Genomic DNA, 15,911 nt, shown 5'->3' with positions numbered 1-15,911 from the left:
AAAAAAAAAAAAAAAAAAAAAAAAAACATGTACAGCTCCAACATCGGATCTCCTCGTATCTTTCACATGCATGGTACCTATTCATAGGAAAACTAAAAACAACAACGCGTGTACACTCACACAAGATCTTAGCCACCTATATTTCTCACGCACATCTTTACTATAAACTAGGATCCCCGATTAGCTCGGCATCCTTAGGTACTTGAAACCAATCCAAGCCAAAACACTATAAGGTTGTGTTTGGCAGTAGAACGAGTTTTTCCCCCTGTGAAACCTTAACGTGAGGTATCAAGAGATATAGAAACTGTTCTATATAAGGTGGTGTTTGTATATGGTGTTTGAATCCACGAGGAGAAAAGGGATGAAAGTGGACGAAGAATTGGGTCGGGACCTCGTGGTCCAGTGGAACTCCGATGATGATAAAAACCAGGCCAAAACAATAGGTGAGAATGAGGACGAGACTGAATCTGAGGCCACAGGTTCCTCACCAAGTCAATCTGATAACGCCATGGACATCACATGGCCTCAAAGCTACAGGTACTATATTTACGTTTTTCTCTCCCCTCTTATTTCATGTATTTAATTTGCTAGCAAAATGTCAAGAACTGAAGCTAAAAAGATAATTCGCTGTTGTGAAATGAAAAAAAAAAAGACTCAGATTTTAATTTTCAATGACAATTCTTCTTTGTTGGCAGTTCAACAAAAATTATGCTTCTTGCCTTGAACTGCTTTAAGTTAAAAGGTCAAGGTTTTAGGGTATTAGGTACTCGTAAGAGTGCAGCTAGTGGATGGAGGCTTGGGATGAGTTGTAGACCCAGACATCCTGAGTTCGATCCCCATTAGGGGTTCCCTTGAATTTCCTGATACCTTGGTCCTTGGTGAGGTTTCATGTTATCTCAGGTTGAGGGGTGCAAAGGAAAAAATGGCGAACTTATCTCCCATCATCATAGGCATTGGCATGTCTTCTTGTTATTAGCATCACTATGAAAGCAAAAAGGCACAATAATAAATCAATTCTTTGATTTTTGTGTAATATGAGCAAGAAAAAGTACTTTTGTAATCTTAATTTAGTGGCATGAACCAATAATTTATAACAGATTAATATTACAGGTAGAGTTAAGAAGCAACAAAAAAGAAAGATTAAGCCGATCGTATCATAACATATTGACTTCCCTTTGTTAAATCTGTGCAGGCAGTCTATGGACATGTTTACAAGTGTTACCCCACCCTCCATTAGTTTTCTACGGGGGCCTAGCTTGACAGGAGTAAGTAGCTTTCTTTCCACAGCATACAAGAGGCCACAGCCACAACCATTGGAGCGTGATTCTTCGCTGAGTAAACCGCTCATTTCTGAAGATCCTACCACACCACCTGTGAAGTTATCGTCATCTACTTACTCCAAACTTTCTATCAGTGGATTGCCACCACCGCAGGAGCAGTGTTCATTTTCTCAATCAGTCATTAATGGTAAAAAACAATCATTAGTGACTCCCTTTCTCTTTAGTTTTATCACTATGTATAAACCAAATTGATTCTTCAGTCTGTCAGGGACTTAATTTGTTAGAAACCTCTTTATTGGCCAAACTTCTCATTGAAAAATTATAACAGAAATATAGTTGACACCCTTCAACTATTTCCCCAACAATTAATTTAAAAAAATTTAATATAACAACTAGTGTTCATCAAGCATTTTTTTTTTTTTTTTTTGATATATAGTATATAACAATTAGCATGCAGTTAAATTCCTTGTACTTTCATTAGAGCTTTAATTATGGACTTCATATCCACAATCCATTCTCATGTCCTTCAAGTCTTCCTCATCGATCTACTTAAATCCATTTTTAAACTATTTTTTTCTCCACTTATTAATGTATGTTAGGACATATATGGTTCACATGTTAATAACATATGTCATATTTTTATGTAATTAGCTAATCTTTTGACAAACGCACTTTACTTATATTTAGGTAGATTTAGGATGTGTTGAAATACTTCAAGAACCCATGTTTCAAGATCAAGTATTGAAACCTTCAAGTCTGTTCAAGAAAATAAGCTGAAAATGCAAGTTCATTATAGCTCGACAGCTACATCTATCGAGCTTCAGTAAAGCTATTCAAGCCCATGGCTCGACACTTGCTCGACAGCTTTTCGATAGCTTCTATCTGTCGATGTTTATAAAATCAGAATTTCTGATCTAATTTCTTAGGATCCGTGGATGTGTCTTTGGACCTTCTTTTCTCCTAACCCTAAACATATAAAATTATTGTTTTAAGGGTCATCTAAGAGTTCACAAGTTGCACAAGTATTGAGCAAACTCTGTTCAAGCAAATTATGACCAGAGACAAAGTTCTGCCCTAGTTCATCTCTTCTGAAGAAATTGTTGTGTATGTGCAGCTTTGGGTTTTGTGACCAAGCATCTTCTTGATCTTCATCATGTATATGAATTGAAGACTTTGCAACCAACCTTTCTTTCTAGTTAGTGATTGAAGTCGAGTACTGAGATCCACCAAATTGGTTAATCACGTACTTGGGAGTCGTAATCAAAAGTGGGAACTGTCACTACAGAACAAGTCCAATTAGGTATTGGGGTAAGGGTTCAACTGTAGGTTGGTAAGGTACTTGAGATTCTTTACTTGTAACCGGTTGTTATGATAATAGTGGAGTTTCGGGAGTGGTGACCTGAAAATCACCCGGTGGGCTTTTTGCCGCTAGGATTTTCTTATTCGTAAACAAATCACCGTGTTATTTATTTTCAGCTACATATTTAGTTTTTTATGATTTGTTTGTGCAGCTACGCGTTTGCATGATTAATTTGATTAATTAATAACTTTGTTAATTAATCAATTGATTTAATCACAAGGGGTCAATACGTTTGTGGCCTATCAATGTATACATTGTTGAGGCTAATCTCATTGGTTCAACAATTATTAAAATTCTATCTCCATAGTTTCCTCTGAAAAAAGATCCCCATTTCCTTATATGCAGGAATCAATATTCTATGCGGCATAGGACTCCTTACAACTCCATATGCAATCAAAGAAGGAGGGTGGTTGAGCCTTATCTTTCTCGTGATATTCGCTGTCTTTTGTTGCTATACTGGAGTTTTATTGAAGGAATGTATAGAAAGCTCTCCTGGACTCAAAACTTACCCAGATATAGGGCAGGCTGCTTTTGGGTTAGCTGGTCGATTAGGGATAGCTGTAAGTCCAATATGAATATGAAATGGCCAATTTTTAAATAAGCATGCTTCTATATATAAGCATATATTGAATGTTGTTATGTATGCACATATAACAAGCATGACTACCATTGAGCTTGCATCTACAAGCAGAAACCTTTGCTGTATGGAAGCCTAATTGACACTTGGTTTTGTTCCAATGCAGATATTTTTGTATGTAGAACTATATGTAAGTGCAAAAAATTCTTCCCTAATATGTATTTCACAGTTTTCTCTACCTTTTTTGGTCCCTTGCCTTTTCTTATGCTCTGAATGGTGAATAGCTGTGGTTTACAGGCTTCTTGTGTGGAGTACATTATTATGATGAGCGATAACTTGGCATCATTATTCCCAGATACCTATATCAGTCTTGCTGGAATCCATCTTGAATCTCATCAAGTTTTTGGAATCACATCTACTCTTATTGTTCTTCCAACTGTTTGGCTTAAAAATCTGAGCTTGCTCTCATACCTTTCAGGTTTTCTTATCCATCTTATTGCTTTCATTTATTTATTTTTAAGTTGTATATTTTGCTTAGCTGCTGGTCTTAAATGCTGTGTGTTCAGGAGGAGGAGTAGTTGCATCAATCCTGGTGGCACTTTGTTTATTATGGGTTGGAGTGATGGACCAACTTGGATTTCACCCAAGTGGAACAGCTTTAGACCTCACAAACCTATCTGTTACAATTGGTATCTTTGGATTCAGCTATGCTGGCCATTCGGTTTTTCCAAATATCTATTCTTCAATGAGAGAACCGTCACGATTTCCATCAGTTTTAATAGTCAGGTGACCAAAAATTGTCCTTTTTTTTAATGAAACTATTCACAATGTTGTCTCAATTAACATTTTTGGATTGTTCAATACATAAACCTTAAGAGGAAAGAAATGACATATTCCTTAGCTGAAAAATTACATTATTTTCAAGTATTTCCAAGATCATTTGCCTCCTTTATAAAGTAATGAAAATTCCACTCCCCCACCCACCCCCCCCCCCCCCCCAACGCCCCTAATTGCATGACAGCTTTGCTAATATTTGTTTCCTCTGCCACAGCTTTATTTTTTGCTTCATTATGTGCACTGGGGTAGCAATATGTGGCTTTCTAATGTTTGGTAACTCAATCGAATCTCAGTTCACTTTAAACATGCCCAGCGAATATGTTGCTTCTAAAATTGCAGTTTGGACCATGGTATGATAGAAAACACATTTTTATTTATTTAGTTTTTCTGAATTTATATTTTCTGCACAGTATCATCATGCGATTAATGGATTTTATAGGTTGTGAACCCACTGACAAAGTATGCCTTGACACTGACACCCATCACAATGAGTATAGAGGAACTCTTGCCTCAAGCTCAGCTTAGATCTTACAGTGTAGTGCTTCTCATCAGAACAATTTTAGTATTTTCAACTTTGGCGGTGGCATTGACTGTTCCCTTTTTCGGTGAGCATCTCTTGCGCTGCTTATCTACGTTGGTTATGAATGTTCGTTTTCTTACCCAAAAAAAAAAAAAAATGTTTCTTTGATACCTGAGTCCTGAATTTGTGTTCTAAGCCCTTAAGGACAAAAAATACGAGAAATGTGTCAATTAAGTTTTAAGCCTCTTGATAATATTTTAATTTAGTCCAATATTTTAATTTAATATGTATTCAATTTAGTCATTCTTATGTCCAATTTTGGTGTTAAAGGTCCGTTTGGATAGAATTTATTTTACTGAAAACTGAAAACTAAAAATACTATAGTAAAATAATTTTTAAATGTGTGAATAGTGCCGTGAAACCCATTTTTAATGAAAAAATTGTTAAAAAGTGAAGTTTGTAGGTTCCATGAACAGTGCACAAATACATTGTTCACAGGAGAATTGGTCAACAACTATGGCTGAAGAAAAAAAAAAAAAAAAAAGCTAAAAACGCGCAAAACATGAAACATGAATGTGGATCCAAACCCCACCTAAGTTTAATATTTTTGAGTGTCATTTTGGCGGATTTGATGGTTTAGATTAGACAGAAGAACTACATTAGAAACGAATGGTAGTTACAAAGACATTGAAAAAATGGAAGTTAAAGGACTGAATTAAAAACAGGTTAAAGTTGAATGGTGTAATTTGAGATTTACTAAAACATTGATATGAATCGTAATCAAAATAGAATTACATCAAACATTGATAGGGGTCGTCTGTTGTCTGTTGTCTGCTAAGCTGTTTTTTGTCAATTGGACTGCAGCTATCGTGATGGCATTAATAGGATCTTTACTTGCAATGTTAATTGTAAGTTCTCTCTTCATATGTATACCTCAATTTTAATTCGTCATAGTTATAGCCTATAAACATGGGGAACTTTGAATAAATTATCTATATAATTTTTCATGGCAGGCTCTTATCTTTCCATGCGCTTGTTATCTTAAATTACTCAGAGGTAAATTGACGAAGTTGAAGGTAAGAATTCAATATCATTGAAGTAATTATTCTATGTCTTCAGGGGCGGAGCTACATGTTAGGGTGGGGGGGCCAAAATTTTTGAAATTTTTTTTTTACTATATAGAAATATTTAATATTTTAATAATTAGCCCTCAAAAATGAGACTTGGCCCCCCCAACTTTTTGAGTTGGTCCAATAATGTTCTTAAAAAAAATTGTCCAATTTGTCTAGTAGTTATAGAGAACGTATTGTTTCTCAAATTCATTTTTTATGGTAAAATGTGTTCTCGTATTTTTTAAAGTTTTGGATCATTTATGTCTGTGAACACTTCATTAATTCAATTGAAATTTTTTTACTCACAACAGTAGAAAATTTGGTAACTTATATTGAAAATAAAAATTGTAAAGATTTCACTATAGAAGATGATGAAAGATTAATTTAATTTTATGAAGCATTTAATTTTAAGAATTTATTATGAAAGATACTAATTTTTTGTGTATGTGTATAGATACATGTGTTTATATATGTGTATAAAAGTTTGTATAGACTAATAAATTAGCAACACAAATCGGCCCCTCCAAACAAAAATTTCTGGCTCCGCCCCTATATATCTTATATTGTAACCCGTTCCATGACTAAATCAATTCTTGACATTATTTTTCAGATTGCAAGTTGCATATTGGTTATAAGTGTGGGTTTGGTCTGTGCCTGCGTTGGCACATATTCATCAATTACAAGACTAGCTGGCAAAATAGCTTGATTAAAGGACAGGGCATATCTATGGTCTAATCTCGTTTCTTATCCTGAAGAGCGGAAAACAAAGCTGCGTTAGTAAGTTCTCAACTACAGTAAAGAACGTCAATATTTCAATGAGATTCAACCAACAAAGACAGATCGGATGAAGGAATGTTGATATGCAGTGGAGCCAAGAGGATATGGTTTATCTTAAGCACTTTATATGTATAATCATTAGCATCCATAGATCAATTGTTAATGAAAGAATCCAACAAAAAGGATTTGAACATGTATTATTAAACGGAACTCGTGTTGTAAAAGCGGAAGCTCTCTCTTTGGATGGGGAATTCAACAGCTGTTGCCTGTTGTCACCATGTTGATACAGCAAATCCATGCATTTGAATTCTCGTGCAGACTCATCAGTAGGTTGAGGAATTGATTTATCAACAAAGCAAAGCTTATTCTTTGCAATGAGAGTCATGGTCATAGATCATGACCAGGTCTAATACCATATTGCACATACAAGAAGTGAAACAAAGAGAATTGAGAGAGGAAAATTGGAGAGAAAACCTATTCTATTGCAATCTGTACAAGTACCTCTGCTATTTATACCGAAAAAGGCTAACACTAATCAACTGATTAGCCGTTACAGCCCTGAAACAGAATGACAGACTCGTAAGTTAATAAACCAACTAGCTTTACAACTATTCAAAACTGTACAAGTTATTAATAAAGTCATTTACTAAACATGCGTGTAATTAATTAAAATGGGATCCTATAAGGTGTGGTCATCCTCATTGTCAACCTTTTCTTCAATCAAGTCAAGCTAATACGGTGTCGTTGCTAGCTATCATCCATGTACTTTGTAGTCTGTTATATCGGCGAAGCTCATAACCCTTGAGCTTGTCAACCTCTACTTCATATTTCATAAACTTTGTGGTTACCATACTTATGATGTTCGACTTGTTCATACTTGATCAGTTCAACCTTGTCTATTTTGTTCCCAATCCTAACTTATTCATCTTCTATCAGTTCGACCTTGTCTTCAAAATGTCGGCAGTAACAAGGGTGGTCACGAAAAAGGTTCTTCACAGGTGACCTTGTAGTTCAAGGCCCTGTGCACATTTCGGTATTGAGGAATATCAGTGATAATACTAAGCATCCTTTCCATTCTCTGAACATTATCAGCATGGTAATCATGGGGAGTGGTTTCTCAACGATGCACAGCTTTGGGATTCCACATTGTTTTGTTGGCTTTAATTTGTTAACAACTGTGGTTAGTGTGGTATTGAAACAACAATTTATGGTTAGGAAATTTTCTCTTTAAATGCTCCAATGGGTATCTTAGAAATCTCCAAGGTACCCATTGGAGATTTAAAGACCCTCCGAAAGTTAAGTCAATGAATAAAAAATTTTCAAGAACTCTATAATGAGAGAACTAGGGATTTTCTACGTACCTTAAAAAAGAGAAAACCTACTGTTTATATAGTGATGTGGAGTAGACCTAGATCTAGAGAATACAGGAGTTTCCTTATAGGGAGGAGTGGAGTTAATGTCACCAAAATCTTTGGGACATCTTCCCATATTGATACTTTTTATTTATATATCGTACGATATATAAATTTGATACTTTTTATTTTGCAATATTGGGAAGATGAAACTCTTTTAAGTGCTCTCCCACGGCAAAGGGCTAAAGATGCAAATGAGACAACAAAAGGTGCACAAGTAAAAGTAGCCAATTGAAGTTCATTTAATCATATCTAAAGGAAGCCACCCAAAGATATACCCAATTTTAGAGACAAAATTATCAGAAGCTTATTTCACAATGGCCAATAGGGGTGTCCAACCCACCCACCTAATCAAACTGAACTTGACTCGTAACCACTTGATCCGACTGCTCCGGTAGTTTTACTTGGGTCTTGACGTCGAAAACCCAAGCTGATGGGTCAATTTTGGATCTCCTCCTCCAAAACCCATGAAACCCAACTTGAACGAAGACCATAAACTTTGGAAATTTTTCCAAATTTTCGGCTACCTTTTCAACTAAATCTGGCGATTCCTAGCATGATATACACTGGATTTGGCCAAATCCAACAATTTTTTTGCACAATTTAGCAGAAATCTCACCGAATTCAATGAAGTCCCACTTGATCTGGCAAGATCTCACAACGTTTTAGCGGATTCTGGTGATTTTCGGTTTCACCGAAATCAACAACCACCCACCAACAACTTGAATCAACAAACCCATTACTGTTACAAGTTGGCTGTGAGTTGGGACACTGCCCACTTGATTTGGATCGGGTCCATTGCTGGTTGTGCACAAACCCAATCCAAACCGACTCGTGGACAGCCTTAACGGTCAAAATGGCTAGTTGGGAATGGCTAATATTAAATTCATGATGTTAATGGTAAGTTTAAATAAGAATCAATAAAAACCTACTAACTCAACTATTTTAAAAATATATATAGTATGAAAAATATTGCGTTTGTAGTATTAATCTTTACTTTTTGATTAAATAGTAAATTGCATTCTTAAAATTTAGGTGATTTTGATTTTGTTCTCTAAATTTGAAAATTTGGATTTAGATTAATACTTGTTAACAAAAGCCACAAACAATTAGAAAGTGATGATTGAAACTGTACAAGTAGAAGAATGTGGAATTTAGTTACCTAAGAAATGTGATCCGATTTTTAGATACAACTATAGTAATCAAAATGTAAATCATATTTTGAATTAAATTTTTTTTTTTTTTTAACGTATCATATATTGTAAGATATACAAACACCCAATAAAGTTTTATAATATATATATAAGGTGTATTTATTATGAATTCGGAATATATTCAACTAATTAATGAGTAATTTTATATCACTTATGCAATAATATTTAACAAACCTAATTAAATAAATCAAATTAACATGTGTTTACAACATCCACATTCAAATTGCAAAAGTAATAATACCTGACATATGAGCCAAAATAATAATTTCTTTTTCATCATTTTCATCATTTTGCCTAATCAATTTCATCTGAGTCAATGCTATAAGAATAATTAAAAAATATTTAAAAAATGTAATTATATTGTCATTTAATACTTTATTCATATTATAGAAAAAGAAATTTGTAAATATGAAAATGAAGTGTTAGGTGTGTAGTTCAAATTTTGTAGGAGAAAAAGAGAGGGGAGGTCCACATGAACATGTTATTTTATTAGGCTCAATCAAATAGCTCTATATCTTTGTGATAAAAACAAAGTCAAACTTGTTGGACTCAAATCAAAGCACAAATTTTAATTAAAAAATCTCAATTTAAATCTACATGTTTATATATCGTATGATACACACAATTTTATGATACGATACAATTCATACGATATACATTTGTATACCGTACGATTTATGAATATGGTCAATACATATCTACGATATGATACTTTTTTCACTCTGTGCGGGTCGCAAATGAGGCCAATGGGCTCAGCCCCACTTGGGCTCACAACTAATTTGTTTGTAAGGCTGAATTTCCTACTATGGGTGATCCTACAACCAAGGACTCACTGAGATCACCTTTCTCCTTCTTGGCGACACAATCTTTCCTCCCAACTGCTCTCCGGACTCTCTTTTTCTCCCCTTTTTCTGACCAACCCTTTTTTCTTCTCTTCCTCTTATTTATAGTGCTAGCTCAGGCGAGGGTCATTAATGCTTCTCATGTTTGTGCAACAGAGGGTCCAGTAGGATTTTCTCTAAATGGGAGGTTAGGTATGGGTGGCTTTGGGACTTGGTGCCCACATTCGTTGGCAGCTCGGCAGAGTCAGGGCGCGTTGAGTGCTACGGAAGGTCCAATTAGGGGGGTGGTAAGTGGGAGTCTAGGTCTGGGTGGCTTTGGGACTTGGTGCCCACATCAGGTCAGAGCGAGGTGCTGGCGTTTGGAGGGCCCTCTTTGAGCCGAACAAAGTTGAAGTGCCGTTCAATAAAAGTGCTCGGTAAAAATTATGCCGATCATAACTTACTAATGAAGCTCGGCACTCCCGAGCTGTGATAGCAAGGGTTGGGCCTTGGGGCGAAATGAGGATTGGGCCCAAAGACCGCGTGTTTTGGGACGGAGACTTGGGGTTGAGTAGGCCCAACACTTCGGGTGCCGCACATTAGCCCCCCCTTGATTTATGCTCGGTGCACGGCGTGAATCAAGGAACTCCAAAGAGCGCACGTTACGGGTTCAGTGGAGTGACGTCAGGGGCGGTGCAGGATTTCATTAATGCTCTCTGAAAAGGCGCGCTGGATCTGGCCAAGCGTTACAACCCCATTACTGTCTGACGCTTCGCGAACCGAGGAGGCGCAGTTGTTTATCGAGCGTTGAAGTCATCATGGCTGGTTAATCAATTTCCATAATGGCTGATTAACCGCTGCCCACCCGTTGTGTTCACTATAAAAAGGGCCTTCAACACTATTCTTTCACTTTACAAACTCTGAGTTCTGCAACTTCTTCTCTGCCGCGCATTCATCTGCGTCTTCATTCTCCAGCCCAGAAATTTCACATACCTTAGAACCCACAGTAAGTTCTCTACACTCCTTTTCTCCATATCTCCACTTTCTTAAATTTNATTTGATCAAGAGGGAGCATTACTATTTCAATTGAGCCACTCAGTAATGAAAAATTGAAAATCGTTTCCCAAGCCGATTCGTTTACGGACCCAATCACGATCCTGTGTCGTCCTTGAAGAATGTAGCACCACATGTGATGTGCATGCACCTGGCTGGTATATATATATATATATATATATATTTTTTTTTTTTTTTTTTACATTAAGCACTTACTGACTTTTTATAGGGAAATTAGATTTGACAATTTAGTACAGGCACCTCAACGACTAATTAAATTTCTGTCTCGTTATCAAAAAAAATTATTTCTTGTTTTAATTAGCCTGTGTTAACCTTGTAGGGTGAGAATTTTCTAAATCTCTTATTTTGTCCTATTTCACATTTAACTTGTTGACATATACATAAAGAGAGTTTATAGGCAAAAAATTTTCCACCTATTGATATGACAAATTGTTAGTAACATATAAAAAAAATAATGGTAATGATGTGCTCAAATGAGAATCAATAAAATTTACTGACTTAACTGTTGTGAAAAAAATATTGTACTACTTTTTTTTTTTTTCAAAACGTTACGTTGCTCAGCATAACAATCGGCTCTTCCACTCAAAATCAGGGGCTAAGAGAATTTGGGACAAAGGCTATCGACCAACACACACATTTTTGCATGTGAATGCTACCTCCACCCCAAAAGTCGAGGCCAAGTTTGTCTCCTTTCTTAAAATGAAGGTCTTAGATTTGGACCCATTAAAATGTATGTGGGTCTGAGTTTGAAATTTTGATTGGTTCTTTCTTTTTATAAATTGAGACACAAAAAAAGAGGATGACCTCCTTTTTATTTAAAAAATATGGAAAAAATATTGACAATTAATAATTTTAAAAAAAAAATTAGCTTCAAACATGTTTAATATTTAGAACTATCGTAGTACTCAAAGTCTCAAACCTACTATATAGCAATCATATTTTTTTTTAATAAGTTATATAACTTGTTTAAATAATATATTTATATAATATTATAATTTGCCACATAATAAATTAAAAAAAGGTAACTCCAAGCATTCTTGGAGCCATACTTTGTTCTAAAACCCTTATTTTATAAGTACGTACTATTTTTATGTTAAAGTGAGGTGACCTTTTGGCCACCAATTTAGAAGCCAGAGAGCCGCTTTAATTAGTTTGTCTGTTCATTTTATCGATATGGCAAGGTACAAACATAATTTACTGCACGAAGAAAAAGAAAAATGGAAGCGTTCCGATTCTGTATTTTTTGTTTTTGCTTTGAAAAAGAGGGTTATATTACATTACAACTACTCTTTTTTTTTCTTTTTTCATTTTTGAGAAAAACATTACAACTACTCTGCAAGAGACAACCGAGCCCTTCAAAAACTCCTCCAGACCTTTAATTAAAATGCTTTGGCTTGAACGCTTCAGAGAAGGTTAAAGACCACGTTTTTGGAGTAAAACAATTTAAAAATTGAGAGAATATAAAAAAGATCATGTGCTTCCCTTTTAAATTATTCTTTGGATATCCAACAACCAGCAGAAGTTCCTTATGATTTATGAAGCTTGCTTTTAGCACGAGGGGGTGCCATCATCTTATGCTTTTTCAATTATTCCCAAGGTAAGCAAAGCACACACCAACCTTTTAGTATTTTATCTTTCTAGAGACTAAACAAAGAACACATTAACATAGTTGTCAATGGTCAGAATAGGAATTAATTTTTTTTATTTTTCTTTTTCGTGTATCATATTGTGTTGTATATCATAAGATATACAAATATCTAATAAATTTATATAAAAAATTATTATTATTATAAATATAAATATAAATATAAAGGGTATATTAATTATAAATTTGAAATATATTCAATAAATGACTAATTTAATAATTACTTGTAGGGTCAGTTTTTGCGGCCCAAGCCCAAGAAAGTATGGATTCGGAGCCCACAGAGCCCAAAACAATAAATTTTGTAGAGAGTGGGTGAAAGGGCTAGGCTAATAATGAAAATAACAGTATTAAACGGCAACACCAATGGGATTACATCTCCTCCGTCCACTTGTTCATCATCCAGGCACCCATTTGAGTGCAAGTCCCATCACCCCACTTTTAGCCGTATGTGAGTGGCGGTAGCTGAGAAAGCACTGTTCAGGGGTCTTATCCACATAAATGCGGCCAGGAAGGTAGGTGCAGTGCATTAAATGTGGTGGTTGAAGTATGCCTCCTTGGTATTTCTCTGTTCCCGTTATCTTCATGGGTGTCCGAGGTTCCTCTCCCTCTAGACACTTGTCAAACAGATCATTTGAACCTCCCATGCTCGTGTTGGGTCAAACCTCTTCGGATCCGAGGATGTTGGACTACTCGGGCACATGATTACCTCCTCGGATGGCACACGTGCTCGTCTCAAGGCATTCCCCTTTGACGTGGGCCTCTGACTGAAGGTCACACCTCCTCGGACGAAGAGTGTTCCTCATTCAGGGCCTTGGGCCCAATAAGTTGGGTTGGGTTTTTCTCCCCCCACATTACTTATGGAATAATATTTAACAAAGCTAACTAAATAAATCAAATTAGCATGTATGTGTTTATAACATACACGTTCAAATTAATTAAACTCAAAAGTGATGATACATGATATATATATGAGCAAAAATAATAATTTCTTTTAATCAAATTCATCATCTTGCATAATCATCTCCAACTACATAATGTTATTATAATGTTCATCATCTTGTGAAATTATTTCTTCATTATTATCGGCATTTACTATATCTTCTTATTCTTGTTTTAAAATAATTTTTCTTTATATTTTTTCTTGGCATTCTAGCTTCTTAGATTTATAACAACAACAACAACAACAATAAGAAGAAGAAGAAGAAGAAGAAGAAGAAGAAGAAGAAGTAATTATATTGTCAATGAAATTTGCAAATATAAAAGTGAAATCTTAAGTGTGCAGTCCAAATTTTGTAAGAGTTAGTGAGAAAAAAGCGAAAAAAAAAACTCATGTACATGTTATTTTATTGAGCGTAATTAAGTAGCCCAATAATTTTGTGTTAAAAACAAAGTCTAACAACTTGTTGAATTCAAATAAAATCACAAATTTTAACAAATTTAAAAATAAAAAATAAAAAATAAAACTCATTTTAAACCCACGTATCTATATATTGTACTATATGTACAATTCAACAATGTAATACGATTCATATGATACATATTTATGTATCATATGATTCATAAGCATTTCTAATCCGCCTTTATGATATGGAGCGTTTTGTACACAATATGATATTTATCATACAATATGTATCGTGTATCATACGATACCGACAACTATGCACATGACACACCTATCTCTGTAATCCTAGCAACCAAATACATATACAACTTTAATCCCTTGGAGTGGAGAATTTGTTAACTTTTGTTAAAGCTGAGCTCTTTTTTAATAGAATAATTCTTTTATAATCTATATTATATAATCGTACTTGACCCCACCAAATACGTATACAACTTTAACCCCCTAGAGGGTTTTTTTTTTTTTTTTTTAAACGCTACAGTGCTACAAAGTGGAGAGTCTTTTGGCTGAATATTACTGAATTCGGAATTTATTTGCGTTATAGGCACTGTTCCAACTTATTTACGAAAATGAGAAGAGAGGGAATTTCAGCAATACCGTTGCCAAAATTCCAACAAAAGTATGAGAGAGAAAGAGAAAAAGTGGGAGAGAGAAAATGTTGAATTTCGGCAATGGTATTACCGAAATTCCTACTGCCCAAAACGCTGATCGAGTGAGTGCGAGAAGTGCTCAGTGCCTAAAGGAAAGCAATTGTGGCAATGGCATTGCCGAAATATGGGGAAAAAATTGTTTCTATTATGGCAATGTCATTGCCGAAAATGGGAGGAAAAAAAAAAAAATTTTTTTTTTACTTTTTTCCCTCCCATTTCCGGCAATGGCATTGTCACAATAGGCACAAATTTTTTCCCCCAGCCCACACTCAGGAATTTCGATAATACCATTGCCAAAATTCAACATTTTCTCTCTCTCACTTTTTCTCTTTCTCTCTTATACTTTTGTTGGAATTTCGGCAACGGTATTGCCGAAATTCCCTCTCTCTCCTCATTTTCCCAAATAAGTTGGAACAGTACCCATAACGCAAATAAATTCCGGATTCAACAATATTCAGCCAAAAAACTCCAAAGTGGAAGCTAGTTATTCATTTTTCTGTTTTTTTTTTTAATTTTTTAAATTAATTACAGCTTTTTAAAGTGAGCAATGTTGTGGCTTGTAGACATGGTTTCTTTTTCTTATTTCAAAAAATAAATAAATGGTAAATTACAAAATTTACTCGAAATTTAAGTTGCTTATTTATGATTTGAATTTTGACATTTTACCTACCTGAAATTAGTTCAGTTAGAGCTCGGTAACATATGTATGTTAAAAACATAGTTAAATATGTAATTTTGCTCCACTTTTATGTCTTTTTTCTCCAAAAACACAAAAATCATAAAAATACAATATCAAATAAGATAAAAAAAAAATAATCTAGCGGAATACTTTTATCATGAGATTTCAAATCACAGTTAAGCAATTTAAATTTCGGTCAAACCTCATATGAATAAAGTATTAAATTTCAAACTACTAATAGGCAATTTAAATTTCGATCAAATCACAAATAAGTAAGTTATAATTTGTGCACAAAAAAAAAAGTAACATTATTAAAAATAAAAATAAAAAATAAAAAAGTACCATTTCTCTTAGAAAGAGTTTTTATCAACTTTGCATGTACAACAACGTGGTTTAATTAAATTGACGGACTCGTGATGGAATACACTTTCATATAATAAAGGAGCTAGTAATTTTCCAGTTACAAATATTTTAGCATTTTAACACACGTTAAATCTACCCATAGTACCGTTTAACTCTCCTAGTAGATCTATCCCTCCCTTCCATCCCAAGAA

The 15,911-nt window shown here is 34.7% G+C and overlaps 1 protein-coding gene across 1 annotated transcript; it reads left to right on the top strand.

Moving 5' to 3' along the window:
• Positions 1-208: 208 nt before the first annotated feature.
• On the top strand, positions 209-6,756 carry LOC112025453 (amino acid transporter AVT1D). Its single transcript, XM_024058127.2, has 11 exons — positions 209-537; positions 1,193-1,467; positions 2,986-3,200; positions 3,384-3,407; positions 3,515-3,695; positions 3,784-4,003; positions 4,269-4,404; positions 4,494-4,659; positions 5,439-5,482; positions 5,588-5,650; positions 6,297-6,756. Exons 1-11 carry the CDS (start codon positions 332-334, stop codon positions 6,390-6,392), a joined length of 1,626 nt encoding a protein of 541 aa, XP_023913895.2. The 5' UTR covers positions 209-331; the 3' UTR covers positions 6,393-6,756.
• The last annotated feature ends 9,155 nt before the right edge of the window (positions 6,757-15,911 follow it).

Source organism: Quercus suber, unplaced genomic scaffold, assembly GCF_002906115.3.
Source record: "Quercus suber isolate HL8 unplaced genomic scaffold, Cork oak 2.0 scaffold_398, whole genome shotgun sequence".
Classification (NCBI taxonomy): domain Eukaryota; kingdom Viridiplantae; phylum Streptophyta; class Magnoliopsida; order Fagales; family Fagaceae; genus Quercus; species Quercus suber.
This window is presented reverse-complemented; position numbering and strand designations above follow the sequence as displayed.